The sequence below is a fragment of the Tenrec ecaudatus genome, chromosome 1 (assembly GCF_050624435.1).
Source record: "Tenrec ecaudatus isolate mTenEca1 chromosome 1, mTenEca1.hap1, whole genome shotgun sequence".
NCBI lineage: Eukaryota > Metazoa > Chordata > Mammalia > Afrosoricida > Tenrecidae > Tenrec > Tenrec ecaudatus.
This window is the reverse complement of record NC_134530.1, coordinates 187,723,984-187,742,156: the sequence shown is the minus strand read 5'-3', so window position 1 is coordinate 187,742,156 and position 18,173 is coordinate 187,723,984. Positions and strand designations below refer to the sequence as shown.

The 18,173-nt window shown below is 46.9% G+C and overlaps 1 protein-coding gene across 2 annotated transcripts; it reads right to left on the bottom strand.

Annotated features, from left to right (window-relative positions):
- Positions 1 to 76: 76 nt before the first annotated feature.
- Positions 77 to 12,014, bottom strand: CACYBP (calcyclin binding protein). Of its 2 annotated transcripts, none has more exons than XM_075527756.1 (6): positions 11,784 to 12,014; positions 8,235 to 8,451; positions 5,959 to 6,055; positions 5,474 to 5,573; positions 3,143 to 3,240; positions 77 to 407 (listed from the first exon to the last, which is right to left on the bottom strand). In XM_075527756.1, the coding sequence occupies exons 1-6, from the start codon at positions 11,802 to 11,804 to the stop codon at positions 251 to 253; spliced, it is 690 nt and encodes a 229-aa protein (XP_075383871.1). In that variant the 5' UTR covers positions 11,805 to 12,014; the 3' UTR covers positions 77 to 250. The 2 variants fall into 2 exon arrangements, with proteins under 2 accessions (XP_075383871.1, XP_075383877.1); XM_075527762.1 differs by lacking the exon at positions 11,784 to 12,014 and adding an exon at positions 8,529 to 8,629.
- Positions 12,015 to 18,173: the final 6,159 nt, after the last annotated feature.

Here is an 18,173-nt window from a genome sequence, read left to right as displayed (position 1 = left end):
GAATTTAATGGCAACAAGTAACTTTGCTTTTTAAATTTTCACATTTTTGAAGATGTGCAAGCCACTACTACAGAAGTGTTTTAATAAACATACTTTATTTAAATAAATCCTCCCGTAGGAATAACCCGTTGCTTTTGCTTGGTTGTGTGACTAGACATGTCGAACGTTACCTGTGCAGCTCACCCCCAGTCCCTCTTTGGAACACTGGTATGTATTTCCATGTCGCAGTTCCCAAACGGCTCTGAAGACCTCAGAACTCTGTGTCTCCTTTGGCTTGCTTCTCTCTCGACTCTACCCAAGCTTTGTTAATGGTTCGCTTCATATCATCATCTCCATCTTCATAAATTTTCTTTAAGACATTCATTAATCCCTCACTTGGGTCTGTTTCCGTGTCGTAGGAAGGCTTTCTGTTAAAAGAGAGCAGACACACGATGTATGGACAGCATTGTGCATGTACAGAAAGACAAGATTTAACAGAGTAGGGAGTCACTCACTGCCACTGAGTCAATTCCGACTCATAGCGACCCTGCAGGGCAGGGCAGAAATGCCCATGTGAGTTTCACTAAGTGTAACTCTTGGTGGAAGTAGAAAGGTGCGCCTTTCTCCCAGAGCAGCTGGTTCCGAACTGCTGACCCTGCATAGTGAGTGCAGCGCAGTGAGTCACCACTGAGCCACCAAAGCTCCTGCCACAGCGTCAAACATGCGAAATGCACTGCAAAGTGGACTTGCTGACACAGGTTAACATGCAGTACCTTCCCACCTGATCCATGTCAATTTGTCCTCGTTCAGTGATTTTCTGCCGAGGTGTTCATCTGTTTTACTTTGTTATTCTTAGGGTTTGTGGTTTGCTTTAAGTGTTTTCCTGCGTAGGCCATCCAGGGCAGGTAACTACAGAGACAGTAACTGCACTAGTGGCTCCTTGGGGGCGTGGCACAGGAGGCTGTCGAAGATGGAGCTGGCGGTGACGCGAGCACTGACGGCACCAGAGTGGGGACAGTGCTCTAACTCCGATCGTGGTGACGGCTATACAACTCTTCTCAGTGTAACTGGACTACTGTACTGTTATATGCCAGTGCAACTGGTGGCGAGGAATTTTAAATAAAAACTAACAGAAAGCACACAAAGCCCACTTAATTTGCAGGTGATCCATCTTTGTGCTTCCTCGTTGGCTTCTCTAAATGGTTTTTAAAGTTTTTAAAAGTATACTTCCCTATGCAATTCAGGGGGGAAGAACTTTCAGTGAGGGAAAGCCTCACCTTGCATTACACATGGACCGAGACACGCTCTTGCAACTAGAAGAGTCCTCTCTTATGCAAGAGACACGGCTCAGAATCTCAGTGAGAGCAGCTTCCTGTGGTCAGTACCTCACCATGTACTCATTCACACAACTCCTTTATCAATGACCAGATTCTGCACTTTCCAGGGGTGTACCATATGAATCAGAGAGGGTCCTGCACTCAATCTGGTTTCCATTTAAAATCAAGTCCAGGAGATAGTCCTACAGGCCTAATTCTAGCCAAGCTCATCCCAAATGCATGCGACTGTCAGCAGGAAGGGAGAGGTGATGCAGCCCAGTGCCGCACCTCACCGCCAGAGGGAGAAGGCAAAGCACAGGACAGCTGACCTCTGACAGACAGTTTCAGACCCTTTTTACTCCACACTAGGGATATCTAAAATACGTACTACAAATTATGCAATTAAAAGATAGCATCTGGGAATCTAGGTTTCTCTAGGATGACTGAAACGGGACAGTAGCTGCATAGAAGCACCACTGGATGTCTCTGCTCTGCACCAAAAAGACAACCGACACTGCCATCGAGTGGATTCCAATCCAGGGCCTGGGGGTTAGAGGTTAGGTCAACCTGATGTACTTGTGTGAAGGTAGGGGTGAACTCCCACCTCTCCATCAGGACAGTCTAATGACGGCTCCCTGAGGGTGTGGTCTTTTTATGAGAGACGCAGTGGAGGACCTTCTCTCGCCCCTTCTCACCTTCCTGCTCACCTGGACTCTGCTTCTGGCTCCCAGGCAGCAGCCCACCCACGTGGCTGCCGCCCACCTCCTCCACGCCCAGGAGCTACAACACCCTGCCATGTCCCTGCTGGCTGTGGACCCACACTATTCGGTACCCACCGGCCTGTGATCACCCTGCTTCCCACTTCACCTTCCTGCTTCATCGGCCAGCAGCTGCGTGAGTCTGGAGGAGCTCCAGACTGGAGTTGGACTGGGCTGGGCCACTGCCTTGGTTTAATTTCCTTCCTGCTAGGAAGTTCCCTCAGGTATATATGAGTGCACCTGCTTCTCTGGAACTCAGAGACTCACACAATGTTTGAGGCTGTAAATCTTCACGGGAGTAGACGGGTAAACACCCGGTGAATTTACACAGTCAAATTTGCATTGCAGTCCTATGCTTAAACTGACAGCATCACCAGACCACCTATCCCAAATTGCAAAGACCTGCTGAAAAAGCAACATGCTGTCGCCGGACACATGCCCCAGCTCAAGAAGGCCTGAGAGTGGGAAGCAGATGCACAGAGCATCGCTTTAGTCAGCGGGCACCCAAAGGAAAGTGGTCAGGTTACAGACTACATACCTCTATTATGCAAGAACACAGAAAAATCTCCAATCTCATCAAAGACATGAAAATTCACACAAAGGAGAGCACCCCACTATCATGACCCCAGTTCTATGGTACAAATCTGGCTAGACTGGAAGCATGAACACTGACACAGATAAGAGCTCTCAACACACAATGCAAGACAGACCAAGCCCTCAGGACCAAAGAGAGTAATGATACCATGATACCCAAAGGGGGAGGGGGGACTGATCACAGTGATCAATGTACAACACCCACACCCCCCGAGGGACCAATAGACCATAAACGTGGTTGAAGGGAGATGGTGTAAAATATGAAAATTAAAATAATCTATAAATTATCAAGGGTTCACAAGGGCAGGGAGGGAGGGGGCAAAAAAGGAGCTGATCCTAAGGGCCCAAGTAAAAGGAAAATGTTTCGGAAATGATGGCAACATACATACAAACGTGCTCTAAGAGCTGTAAGAGCCCCCAATAAAATGATTCATTAAAATAAAAAAACCCTAAATTTAAAGTGAATTAAACAGAAAGAAAGAAAAGCAGACTCACTCTTTTTCCTTGCATTCTTTTTCAACCTGAGTCAGATAGTCCCACCGCATGCTTTCAGCCTTCTTTCTGCACATGATAAGGACTGTATCCGTCTTGACCTGGAAGGAGAGTGAGGAGAGCTTAGAACTCACGGTCCCGGGACAGAAAGACTTGGAAACAATCACAGAGAAAGCCCGAGAGCTGGGCTTGGTGGGAAGGCTCTGAGTTTTCTGACTTGGACAGAGTGCAGTCTTACACTTGGCTCTGGCTCTCTTCTCTGGGTGTGAAAGGTGTTTGTTTTCCTTCTCGCTCGGGTTCAGCCTTACACCGACCGATCTGGCACCACAGGCGATCCTGTTCTAGGTCTCGGAGTGCTTGAGATCAGTTAGGCAGCCTATCAACTCGTGGAAGGGAAAGGTCACGAATAAACAAAACTCGGGACACCTTCAGTACTCAAAGGAGCTATGAAGAATGTGGGGCCTCAAGGGGGATGGGTTGCAGGGGAAGCCTGCTGAGCTGTGGGGGAAGGGCATTCTGGGAGAAGAGGTGGATTGTTGGCAGATGGAGAAGTGCACATGGCAGGATGATCTTAATTCGTGTGTGCATTAGAATGGAGAACTAGCAGCAGCTCACTGAGGGACAGGGTAAGATTTGTGAGGTCCAAAACAGGCCACATGTAGAGGGCAATGTGAGCAATTTCAAAGGTGAGAACGCTGAAAACTATGAAACTACAACTCAACAATGACCCATGCCATTCCCAATCCTCCTTCACCTGTGGGATCATAGGAAGGTGCAGACACTGGAGAACCAATGAACTGGATCTGACTAGCACCTCTAAGCTGTTACACAGCTCTATGTAAGCGTACGTACAGATACTGCATGCAAATGGCACAGCATCCCTCTAATGCTTTCATGTCATTAGGTGGGGGGAGAAAGGATCAGAATTAGGGAAGTACAAATACTTGTTAAAAATATGGTGTCATCATTTTAAGGCATCTTCAACTTGGCCAAGTGTGTAAGACCTCTTTTAGCTATGAGAAATTTATACGTAGCACCTCAAATTAATGCTTGGATAATCTTTAAACTTAAAACCAAAAAACATACCCTGCATTCATCACAAAACGGAACAATCCCTTTAACTAACTACTCAAAGAGTCTGACTGGTGGTATTGTTGGGCTACAGTTTGAAACCTCGGGAGAAACGGGGTACTTTCTACTCCCATAGAGTTACAGTAGCCAACTCACAAGGGTAGTTCTGCCCTGTCCTTTAGAGTTGCAATGAGTCAGCACAGACTCATTGAACATGATCTTTTCACATCTCTTAACATGGGACCACGTAACAACCTTAAGGGACACCGAGTTAATGAGGAAGGAACAACCCGGAGGGGGTGGGAATGGTGGTACAGCTCTAAGAATCTAATCAACATCACTAAAGTGCACATGCAGAAATTGTTGCATTAGTTTACATTCTGCTGTGTATATTCTCAAGAGAGGGTAAAATTTAGGAGACAAGAATCCTTACATCTAATGTGTCTAAGCAATGTTGTTAGGTTCTAGCAAGTCAGTTCCGACTCAGAGTGACCCTACTCTGTGTACAACAGACCCAATGCTACCAGTTCTACGCCCCCCACACCACTGCAGCCAGTGTCCAGGATGTCCTTCTATCTTACCAACGACATCTGTTTCCAGGGATTAGTCTCTCTTGACATGTCCACAGCATGAGACACAAGGTCTCGCCATCCTTGTTATAAGGAGCACTCTGGCTGTACTTCCTTCTGGCAGTCCGTGGGGCTTTCAATATTCGTCTCCAGCACAACTCAAATGCTTCCAACAAAAGCTCCCACTAGTTTAGTGCTTAGCATACAGCACTTCATTCCAGCATCATTTCAATTCTGGAAATGCATCATTCTCATTGTAGAATGAAGAAACTGAAGCACAGAGTGAATAAGCTGCCAATGTTCATACAACTCAGACGTGGTAGAGATGGCATTAAAACTTAATTCTCACTCTTCATCATTTCAATGACTCATTTCTTATCCAAGCAAACTACAAGAATATTTTCCTATAATGTTCTCATGGCATTCTACTCTTCAAAGCAGGAGCTGACAGACTTGTTCTGCGAAGGGGCAGAGAGTTAGTATTTTAGGGAATGGGCCACATGGCCTGTGTGCCAACTACCTCACACTGCCTTGTGGGGCAAGAGCAGCCATCAGACTGCCCACCAACAAATGACCACGCCGCCAGGGTGCTCTAGAGGGCACGTTCGTTCTACTTCATAACAATTACAAAATAGGAGCTCATTTGAATGTTTCACAATATCACAACTGGGAAAAAAAATAAAAGCAAACTCACTTTTTTGGAACTACCTTCCACAGAGATGGGTTTCAAGAGGTTGTTCACGATCATGGAGTAATTCTTCCCATTCAGGTCCTTTACTAGAAGATCAAATGACCTACAACACAATAATCAATGCGTCATCTGTCTGGGCCTCTGGGAGCTCCTTGGTCATTCGTTGTAACAGAGCCACCAGCTTTATCTGGCCAGTACAGATGACCTGAAGATTAGGTGACCAGATGTCCCGATTTTTGGAAAGAATGCACGACAAGCTAGGGTACACGGTTTTCAGCTGCCATGTGGCTATTTCACCAGGATATGAGTTTTATCAATGGTATCCCGCTTCACCAATGTTAAAATCTGGTCACCTTAAGACCCGCTCCCTCCTTCAGAGTGGGCGTGAGGGACAATCAATTTAAATGAAAGCAGGATTTAAGATCAGACAAAGAAAGGCAACTGCTGGCTTAGTGATCAGCGCCCCGTTCGTTATAAAGGACACTCACCTTTCTGTGAAATGCACCTGCACATTCTCAGTGGGCACCTGATGGACTCCAGTTAAGGTGATGTAGATTTTCACAAACTTATCTGACTGATCCCATCCTAGCAACAAGAAATGGAAAACAAACAAGGCTCTGAAATGATTTCTAGAATACCAACTGCATGTGCCAGTGATAAAAATGAAAACTGAGTAACAAGAACAAGAAAAAATTTTCTGTATGCATAAACTGAGGCTCAAAACAGCTCCATCGTCTATCTAAAATTAGGCACCGAGCAAGTACTTTGGTCGACTGAACATAAACCCAATGGTTTTGTTTTGCACGTTTAGAATAGTTATAAAGAGACCAACCTACTGCCTTCAAGTCAAATGTTGACTCGGTGACCCTACAGCACCGGGTCAAAGGGCCCCAACAGGGCTCCCAGAGCAGACTGCCAGGTCTTTCACCCAGAGAGTAGCTGGAGGGTTCACCTGCTGCTTGCAGAGCAGCCAAGCACCTAGTCCCCTGCCGCTCGAAACCGCACTGCGGATTCCTAGCAAGGACCAAGAGGGCTTCCCGGACTGAAGCCTGAAAGCACGAAGACACGGACCTCTCGGTGACTAACGCACAGCAACCCTGCAGGGGACAGCAGAGCTGCTCCCCGGCCCAGGACTAAATCCGTACGGAACAGCAGTGTCCTCTGGCACGACTGACCTGGTAGTCAGTAGTTAGCAGCCCAACGCTTATTCCACTGTGCTACCAGGGTTCCTGAACTGGCCAGTTATGTACATTACTTCCATGTTTCTATTTCTTTTTCCCTTTTACTTTCTTCTATACCTAAATATTAGTAATTCTTCACTACGGCTCAGTATGACTGGCTAAATCATCAGTACAGAAGTTGCGGGTTGTGAATGTCTGTCTCCTATACTGTGTCCAATCCATGTGAATCAAGCCCTGTAAAGTCCGTTCCAACTGCCACGGCAGTTCTACTGTGTGCCGTAGGGTTACTGTGAGTCAGCATGGACTTGAGGCAGTGAGATCTTGGTGTGCACTTTTCAAAACATTACTATTGTGTTATCAAATCAAAGATATTTTAGTATATCTCAAAAGTATTTAACGTTTTTACACACAGAAAGGTGCACTACATACTATAGGTGGTCCCAGGTTATGACACTGGCATGAGAAATGATGCTTGTCCTCCCTGTAAACAAGTTCTGCAACTTGGCAGGTTCCCCTTGGCATCTTACAGCCAACAGAGTGCATCTCTTAAGCCTTCTTTTAACGCAGACGAGTTAAAACTCAATAGCCATGGGTTTTTGCTGGGTCAGCTACCGCACACCCAGGTGATTCCAGCTCAATAGCAACCCTACAGAACAGACGGAGCCTTCAGTAGTTTCCAAGGCTGTTCCTCTTCCCTGAAGCTGACTGTCGCATCTTTCTCCTGCAGAGGAGCTGGGGGGTTCACACCACAGATGTTTCAACTAACAGAGCCATGCCTGACTCATGGTGGCACCTGGAGAGTGTTTTGTTCTGTAGCACAAAGGGCTGCCATGCATGCCAGAGTGGGGCAGACGCGTCAGCACGTGCTTGACAAGGTAAACCCCTACCAAAGAGTAGAGCTCTCCCTGTCCTAAGAGCCCACCACGGAGACTCAATTTACTGAGGAAAATGCGGTCTGCTATCACCTGTGTGGCTGCCTCAGCACAGGGCTGGAACTGGACCCACGCCAGCTTGCGTGTCTGCAACTCAAAGCACCGTCCAAATCCAAGTCACTGCCACGCACAGCAACCCTGAAGCAGCTGGTGGGTTTGAACCATCAACATGGTAGTTTAGAAGCCCACCACTTACTGATGATAAAAGGCATTAATAAATGGGGGCGGGAGGCATGGGACACTGTTCAGAACACTGTTCATGAGCCAGGGACAACATACGCGGGGATCAAACTGACAACAGCAACTTAGAAGACAAGAAAGGAGCCTTGGGGGCCGGGCGCTTACACCAGCTGAGCAGGGACAATCTGAAAAGCAGGGTGATGGTGGCTGCACAATAATGGAAGCCACACCACGCAAGTGAACATGTACAAAGTGTTAGGTGGGCATTCTGCAGCAGGCATTCTCAACAACAAAGAATGAACTTCTATTAAGAACTAAGAAAGAAAGAAAAAGAGTGAGTGAGTGAACTGATGGCCCCTCTTCTAAGCCACTAGAAACAACGACAATTCTTTGATCAATTACTTTGCTGGTGGGCCACTGCTGAAGACCCCCCTGGGAGGGGCAGAAAGCTGGGTCCAGGAGGCGGCCTACCGTAATTGCTGATTTTCACTGTGTAGCCTGTGGTAAGGGGAGCGACCACTGCCGCTGGCTTCTCGTCCAGAGAGTCTGCCTTCCCCTGTGCCTTCTGCTGCATCTTGTTCTTGATTTCCGTCTCAATCCTCGACTTCTCAGCGGTCAGGGCGTCCCGCGCTCTTTGTCTAGTGGCCTTTTCCAACAAGCCTTTCACCTCTTCCAAATCCTTGTGTAGCTGTGTTAAAGTAAAGATCAGTTGGCTTTGGCACACGAGGTAATGACTAGACAGTGCATCCACTCACTCGCACTCACAGAAATAAGAAGGAAGAATGAAGACGTTCATTCACATTTCCTAGGCTTGGGTTGCAATTGGGATTCTTTCCCGTAGCCAGGAGAGTTGTAGTTTAACCTATTTTACGGAAAAATGTAGTATTTTTAAAAATCATTTTATTGGGACCTCTTAATAGCTCTTATAACATTCCATACATCGATTGTATCAAGCATATTTGTAATATATGCTGCCATTGTCATTTTGTAAACATTTCTTTTCTACTTGAGCCCTTGGTATCCGCTCCTCTTTTTGCCCTCTTTCCCCCCACCCCCATGACCCCTTGATAAATTATGTTTAAAATTTAGTAATCTTGAACCAATAGTATCAAGCTGAAAATTTCCAGTTCAGTAGATTGTTATCCAGCTTTTAGAACATTTAATTAAATCGTATATTTACAATCTATTTTTTGTCAACTTCTAAACCAGAAAGTTAAAAAAAAAAATTTTTTTTGTCCTGAAACTCAGCTAAGGGTCATCGCCTTTACAATCAGACGTCTGGAAAACACTGAAAACCATTCTCTCAAAATGCCCCCATTTCTATTTTCTTCTCATGTCACACTACCACGGCCAGGGCTCAAGGTATAGTTGGAGAATGAATGGGTATAATAATCCACTCCCCAAACTGTCTTTACAAAGTACTGAGGCGTTTTTCTTAAAATGATTCTACTTACTGCCTCAGCTGTAGAAAATGGAACAGGGTAATTTTATATTTTAGTTTGAGGTCACATGAATGGTAATCTGCCTTAAAATTAGAAGTACTAGTTTGAAAGCCTCTATTTTTATTAATAATCTTAAATATCAACCCAACCCCTCACAGCTGACTCTAACTCACGGAGCGTGGAGTACTTGTAAGACAGAGGAGGCCCTGATGCACTTGTTGTGAGCAGGCTGGTCAATCACTGACCTAACACTAAGGGTGGTGGGAGTGGTGCCTAAGGCTGGAAGTTCAGAGCTTGGAGTCGGCCTGCTCTGCCAGCTGTCTCCTCTAATTCAATGGCCTGTTTCTCTGAACTGTAATAGAACAAGGCAGTAAAAGCGGAACAGAGCCCGGCCTCTGTCCACACAAATTCAGAAAAACAGCTTGTGATACTAAGACAAGAACTCTGCAAACTCTGCTTTGCAGCACCATCTAGTAATCTTTCCACAGAGTTCCAAAATGCCCACGGTTCTAATGTTCACATAACATCCAAATGCAAGACTTTAAAGACCCCAACGTGGAGATTCCCAAGTCAGCAAAAACAAAGGCAAAGAGAATGCGGTAAAGATTAAAACAAGACTTTTTTGCTTTTTGAGTGGAATAGGCCAACTGAAAAAATGACCTCTGAGTATTAAGGGGCTCTCCTGGAATGACTTAAGTCCCAGGTCCCCTCGTGAGTCCTGGCTCTCAGGTAGTTTTGGAAAGGTTTCCACTGAAGCAAGTTAACGGCAGACCTAGTTTGGGTAGTTCCCAGTAGGCCCTGTTGTTTGCAGACCTCACTGGTGTTGTTCCTTGCACCCCTGCACTACAGACCCTGCTGTAGCACATCTTTTAGTTCCTTACCTTTATGACATGCGTGAAATCAGCTAGCGCCTGCCTTCCTCTTGAATTGGAATACTGATTCTCGCCAGCACCCTTATCCCCACCTGTACACACTTTCACGCTTTAGTTCCTAATGAATCTTATTTTTACAGTCTTCACTGTGAGAATTAAAACCAGAGAGTCAAAGCACAGTGCATCCAGTCAATTCTGACTCATAGCCACCCTAAAGACCTGCCCCACCGGGATTCCAAACCAAATCTTCCATCTTGCGGGAACTGCACATCAAAACCACACGGAGATATTTCACACACACTAGGATGGGTGTACTTGGAGGAGCACAGCCACTGTTGGGAAGGACATGGGGAAACTGGGAACACCCCCCCCTATTTGTTAGTGGGCATGTAAATTGGTGCACCGACTTTGGGAAGTGTGCCAGTTCAAGGGGTTCAACAGAGGTACAGCCGACTGGAGTACTACTCAGACAGAAAAGGGAGTGATGTGCTGGCACATGCCACAGCGTGGATGAATCCTAGTAGCACTGTGCTAAGTCAAAGGAGCCAGAGGACCGAGGCAGCACACAATGAAATTCCACTATGTCATGGCCAGGGCAGACTGCCAGAGAAAGGCACTGGGGTGACTAGGACATGCCTATCCGGCACTTACCTTTTCTCTCAGGGCTGGAGATGTCTTGTTATCGGATGATAGTAACTGATGTGGCAAACCATGTGCAAATACTAAAGGTCACCGAATTGCACTTTACAGTGGGTTTAATAAAAAGCTTCAATGTGAAATTAAAAGTAACTAAATTGAGGACGTCTCCTTCATACTAAGCTATCCCTTCTGTAAAGTCAGTCTCCCCCAGGGATGCTCTCCTGGGGGACGTAGGTAAACGCACACACAGCCCACCCCGCCCGAGGTCTATCTGGTAAAACTGGTGGCAAGTTAGCCTGACAATTATTTTCTTCGCCATTTAACAAAGGCAAATGTGCCCTCCCCCAGGTCTCGTTCTTTACAAAGTCCAAAATGCAAATCGACTTCATTGATGCTCAATTAGGCAAAATTTAACCGCTTATTAGTAACATCCAACTTAAGGCAATAAATGATACCCAGGGTTACTACCCTTTTCTAGCTGGGCCACAAGTCTCCAAAAGGGTTCCCGTCGCCCGGAACTGGAGTTTTTAACTGAACTGAGAAAAACATTTCCTCCTCAATTTCCTACCACGAGTTATAGCTAACTCTCCATTTCATTTACTTTGAACGCATACACCAAATTGCTATTTGCCAAGCTGATTCAAAACATTAGACGCATTGTAAGTATTTAGGTCTCCTAACAAGTGGATGAAATCAATACCCCTGTGGCACAGCTCCGCGTTTGCGTCGAGAAACGGTGACTGGGGCATTCAAATGCCGCGAATAAGGGCTCGAACCTTCCAACTGCCCCTCCACTGGGGGCAGCGTTCAGCTTTTGAATCCGGCGTCATTTTGAGGAGCCTGCAGGTCCTCTGAGGAGCGTAACGGGGCGGAAGAGGCTCTCCCGGAGCGCCATCCGCGCCGCGGCCGTCGGGAAGCACCCCGCCCGGCGGCCCGCGGCGGGGCGGAGGGGAGGGGACACGGCGCCCCGAAGACCTACAGAGAGGCCGGAGCACGGAAAACGGGCCGCGGGGCGCGCGCGACCAGCTCCACCCGGATAAGTGGGGACGATGAGGCCGACCCCTTACCTCGTCCAAAGCAGAAGCCATGCTGGGGCAGGAGGGACCGCAGGCCCGCGCAGCAGCAGCTCAGGGGAGACGCCAGGAAAGGCCGCACCGAGCACGCTCACCGGGGCCCCCGCAGACAGCCCGGGAACAGGCCGCAGAAGCCACCGCCCTCCGGCTCCCGATCCCGCGAGCAATCGCAGCCACGCTCCGCCTCGCGGCGCCTCTGGAACCTTCGCGAGCCCGCCGCCACTGCGCGCCCGGAGCACCACCCACCGAGCACAGCCTAGTCCCGCCTTATCCGCTCGTCTCCTAGCAACGCGCGACTCCCGCGAGCCCAGCCAGGCCGAGCAGTACCGCCGCTTCCGGCCCGCCGGGCAACGGTCCGCGCGGTTAGTGGCGGACTTCACTCGCCCCGACTGCGCAGTCGCAGCTCTGAGGGCCGACCTACGTTGACCCATTCCCGGAAGTGAAGTGTCGTTCTCCGAGATTCAAATCGGAAGTTGGCTAGAGAGTCCCCTGGGTTCGCCCCCTCTAGGCGCCTGGGCGGGTTACAGTGAACCTGACTCTTCCAGCCGCCGCGAGGAAAGGTGGGGACTGGGCAGAGGAGCAGCCGATTTATGGTACAAGGAAGACCACGTTCGCTCAGTGTGGGCAATGCCATACTTTCCGTGTGAGCCGTGTGGCTTTCGGTGGGCTTTGGCCTCGGTGTACTGCCCTGCCCTTCTCGCGGCTTTCGAAACGCACTTCCTTTCCCTTGAATCTCTAGCTGTCACCGGAGTTTGCATCCGGATTACTGAGAGCCTGTTGACAAACAGGGAGAAACGAGGCGGGCCGGGTTCTCTGGCTCCACTGGGCTTCGCTGTGGCGTCAGCAGCCCTCTTGCTTTTCAAACTCTCTAGTCTGTGATTAAGAGCAGACACGTCAACCCCTGAGGAGCCAGGTAGCCCGCACTCAGCCCGCACTGCGCCTTGTCCAAGTTAGCCGAGTCAGCAACCAGAGAGGACACTGCTAGAAGGACGGCAGTAACGGAAATCCTAGGCACCGCAGTGGGGGGGCGGGGGGGTTAAGACATTCTAGTCGGTTCCGACTGAAGGCGAGCCGCTGGTAGAACTGGGCCGACTGTTAGGTAGAGTTCCCGATGATGCTACGGGAGCGCTTGAACGGGCCGAAAGCGTCCCCGGTTCACCCCGACCCCCACAGCGTTAACGAAGTGCCGCACAAAAGGCACACGTTCCTCTGGAGCGCCTCGGACGTGCTTTTGCAGGGGGCGGGGGGACGCAAAGGCGTGGACGAGGTCCTCTTGGAGGGCCGTATTTAAATAACCTCTAAAAACAGCAAGACTTAACTCATTGTTCATAACGCTTTCCTGGGATGGGGAGGCCAATGGCAGAAAGGGCTTCTGAGGTCAGATGCTTGAGACTGGTGTACTCAGTGGAAATTCGGTGATGTGTAAACTTTCATCTGTGTAGCTCCTTTTGTATGCTGTAGTTAACTACAATGTATAATGATGGGGGTTCTAAGATGGAAATAGTATAATGATACATATAGGGATCAAAATCCATGTACTCCAAAATTCTGTACATATTATTAATTATATCCCAGTTGTCTAAAAAAGCACCCAACCAGTCATCTGAAATTTCTTAGAACTTAATTAACCACTCCTTTAACTGAATAGGAATACCTTATTTTTAATTAAACAGAAATAATGGTTCCGTTGGGCTGGACGAAAGCTTGGTCCAGGGCAGTTATATTTCAAGTTTGATTGACTACATCTGGACCAGCGTGCGCTCAGCTAGTTGAAAGCATGGCCTAAATGCCATCTGTTATCTATTGAAGGAGCTGGGGTGGCCTAGTGGTTACACATTGGGCTACTCACCCACCAGATACTATGCATGATCAAGGTGAGGCTTTCTACTCCCAAAAAGAGTTACAGTCTCAGAAACTCACTGGGCAGGTCTAGTGGGTCCTCTGGGGTCACTCTGAGTCGGAATGCACTGATGGCAGTGAGTTTGGTCTGGTATTGCACAATCGAGGATTCCTGGTGGTGGTCCGGCAGGTTAAGCACTGAGCTACGAACTGCTAAATGAAGTCAGGCTCAAACCAGCAGCTCAGAGGGAGAAAGATGTGGCAGTGTGCTTCTGTAAAGATTGAAAACCCAAGGTGGTGGTCCTGTTCTGTTTCATAGGGTCTTTTTGAGTCGGCACTCCACAAGAGTGGGTATTATCCACTGAGTCCCAAATGTTTTCTCTCCAACTCCAGGATGGCAGTAAAGAAAACCTGTCCACCACCTCTCCAGAAAACCACAACAAAAACAAAACCCCAACCCATGAACCCCGTGCCGACTCCGGCCTCTACTTGGATGTCTGATAAGCATATCAAGGTCAAATTGTCTAGAAAAGTCTCCTGATTTTTCATCGACATACCCCAACGAGCTACACCAAATCTGACAGAGCTCAGTTCTGGTAACTCCATCCTAATTCAGTTCTGATTTGTTTTTATTATTATTGCCTGTTATCAGGATTTTTATAGATCTGATCTTTAGTTTTCTCTGGGGGTGGTGGAAACGATATGTAACCTTTCAAACATATATACACACATTTAAAATCATTTTATTGGGGGCTCTTATAGCTCATCAAATCCTTACATACATCCATTGTGTCAAGCACATTTGTACATAAGTTACCATCATCCTTTCAAAACATTTCCTTTCTACTTGAGCCCTTGGTATCAGCTTCTCATTTTTTTCCCCAAACATGTTAACATTGTATGAATACATATTACTAACAGTAAAATGTCCAAGCAGAGAAAAGACTGTTGTTAAGTGTGGTTCTTTGTAACTTGAAAACACAGTGAGTCAGGGGCTACTTGTATTCTCCAGCTCAGTAAATGGTCAGCTTATTTTTGTCATTGTTCAGGACCGTCTCAAGTGGTTCCTCCTATCTGAGGTAAATCTTGCTAGTTCTTCAAAATATGGCTAGCCCTGCTCCTCACAGCTTCTACGCAAGACCAACTATCATTACAGTGGCTAGATTTTTAGCCGCCTAGCTAGTTTCTCTGCTTCCAACTTGTGCCTTCACAGTTTTCTACAGAGCAGCTGGATTCACCTCTTCAAAACATTACATCTTTTAGTTTAAAAGCCTCGACTACTTCGTAATAGGCTTGGGATAAAGCTAAATTCCTTCCCATGGCCTAAACAGTTTCACAAGCCCCTATTACATGTTCACATGTCCCTTGCTTTATCTCATAGGACTAATGTCTCACCTCGTTTTCTAGTTCATCCAGTCTGGTATCCTTGTTATTCTTTCAACCTAGTTTGGTCTCACTTTCAGGCTTGTATGGCCTGGAACGTTCTTCCTCCACATCATCCCTACTGGAAAATTCTCAATGTGTAATTTCACCAAGTGTAGGACCTTTAGGAGCTCTGGTGGTTAAAAGTGCCTGGCTGTTCACCAAAAGTTCAGTGGTTCGAGCCCACCAGCCACTGCACAAGAGAAAGATAAGGCTGTCTGCTTTCATAAAGATTTACAGCCTCTGAAACCTCCCAGGGTTGTTCTACTTGGTTCTCTAGGGTTCTTATGAGTCAGAACCGATTTGACTGTTGGGTGTGGTTTGGGTGGGACCTTTCACATCATAGCCCACCAATCTCTGATGACAATATTCCTGCTCAGAGTAGCCAATGCACAGAGAGGACCATAGGGCAGGTCCTACCACAAGACCTGACATCCCTCACTGACCCATAGCGCTGTGGGGGGCAACAGTGGAGATACAGTGTAGGAATCCTGCCCTATCTGACCCCACCACACCGGGGTGAAACTGAGGGCATGCAACAGAGCAGCAAGGAGAGCAAAGCAATGAAGTCCCCGGGAAATACCAAAAATAGACTTGGGGACCTGGGCATAGCACCCCAGAAAACACTTGAATAGGTCCACAAACAGACCTGGGACTGTTTATAGGCTTTTTTTGTCATTGACTTTTTTTTGGTTTTGTTTGCTTTGTCTTGTTTTTGTGCTTATTATTGTCTCTGCATGTCTATGTAGATAAGATAGGCAGGATAAACAATCCAGAGAAGAAAACAATGGGATTGACGGCTCCTGGGGGGGGGGCATGGGAGCTGGGGAGGTGGGAGAAAGGATGGGGGATGTCCAGGGACAAAGGAACAAGTGATCTGAAATTGATGGCTAGGAGTTGAGGCTTGATCAAGGGTAATGTAGCTCAGAGGAATTACTGAAACCCAAATGAAGGCCAGACATAATAGTGGGACAAGAGGAGAGTAAAAGTAGAGGAAAGAACTAGGAGGCAAAGGACATTTATAGAGGTCTAAGTATTGGCATGCACATATGTAAATATATATATAACTATAGGGGAATATATCTATGTACATAAATTTATATATTAAGTATTAAGGTAGCAGATGGACATTGGACCTCAAGTACTTCTTCAACACAAGAACACTTTGTTTTAATAACCCAGCATTCTGTGATGCTCAGCTTCCCGACACAATCGCTGAAACAAAATGGGTGCATAAGTAAATGTGGTAAAGGAAGCTGATGGTGCCTGGGTATCAGAAGATATAGTGTCTAGGGTCTTATCTTAAAGGCTTGACAATAAACAAGAAGCCATCTAGCTGACAAGCAACAAAGCCCACATGGAAGAAGCACACCAGCCTGTGTGATCATGAGGTGTCGATGGGATTAGGTATCAGATATCAAGGACCCAGAAAAAAAAATCATATCAATGTGAATGAAGGCGGCAGGTGGAGTGGAGACCCAAAGCCCATCTGTAGACAATTGGAGATCCCCTTACAGTAGGGTCACAAGGAACAGATGAGCCAGTCAGGGTACAATATAGCAATGATGAAGCATACAACTTTCCTCTAGTTCTTTAATGCTTCCTCCCCCCAACCATCATGACCCCAATTCTACCTTACAAATCCAGGTAGACCAGAGCATGTACACTGGTACAGACAAGAGCTCGAAACACTGGGAATCCAGGACAGATAGACCCCTCAGGACCAATAATGAGAGTAACCATTACCAGGAGGGGAAGGGGAAGAACGGGGGAACCAATCACAATGATCTATATATAACCCCCTCCCAGGGAAACGGGCAACAGAAAAGTGGGTGAAGGGAGACAGCTGTTAGTTTAAGACATGAAAAAATAATTCATGAATTATCAAGGTTTCATGAGGGAGGGTAGGAGAGGGGGTAAATGAGCTGATACCAAGGGTTCAAGTAGAAAATGTTTTGAAAAGGATGATGGCAAAAAAAAAAAGATGGCAACATATGTACAAATGTGCTTGACACAATGTATGTATGAATTGTGATAACTGTAAGAACCCTCAGTAAAATGATTTTTTAAAGTAATAGTGGACACTGATTTGAACAAAGTTCAATGCCCGGTCCTTGGGTTTGAGTTGAAATGACATGCCACCCACCTTATTTTAAGTTTTGGATACATTTTCCCTTAAAAACAAGAACTCATTCATTCAGCACTTTCCACCACTGCTCCATCACCTGCCCCACAGCCTTTCTGCTCATGTCAAGCCTCTCAAAACCTGCCAGATTCAGAGGCTATGTTCTTAATAGTTTAGACTGACTTTTTATGTAAAACATCTCAACGTTTAAAATACTACATGGACATGATGAGGGCAACGAATGTATAAGTGTGCTTTACACAATTGATGTATGTGTGGATTGTGATATGAGTTGTATGAGCCCCAATAAAATTATAAAAAAAATACTACATGGACATATTAGAAGATGTCTGTAGTCTAATTTCAGACTCTGGCTGGATTCTGAACCAGGTTAGCTAGTGTGTACCCCCCCCTCCCCACCCACCCCCCACTCCTCCCACCTCTTTAGGTTCCAGAGGGAAGAACTCGATGGCAGTGTAAACACGCCCTCTTGGAAATCTGCCCACTGCCACTCCTCTCAGGCGAGCTCCGGAGGTTCTGTTTCAATCATAGGATAACATTGATTGCAGCAAGTACCTGACCAAGGATCAGCCAATTTTTGCAAGAATTTAGTGTATCTAGTATATCTGTGATAGTAACTTGCAGCGAAGCCAATTGAGCTTGCTAGTTGGGTGCATGGAAGCAGAGAGACAGGAAGCAGTAGCATCATTTTGCAAGACAAGCAGAGAAGTTGGGATGAGGACAGTTGGCAGGTTCCTGGTGGCTTTCCAGGCCCCTGTCCCAGTTCCTCTTCAGGTGTAACTGCTTGCTTTCTGGGATATCTGAGGTAGACACTGTTTAACATTGCCTTTTAAATCCTTTCTTTAAACATTTAAAAATGAGAAGGTTTCTATTATTCTTAGTGGCAGGCTCCTGATTACAAACAAGCTCAGTTCTTGGGTCTTTCAGAATTTGTAGCTGTAGCACATCCAGCCCATGGCTGTATACGGCCGGAGAAA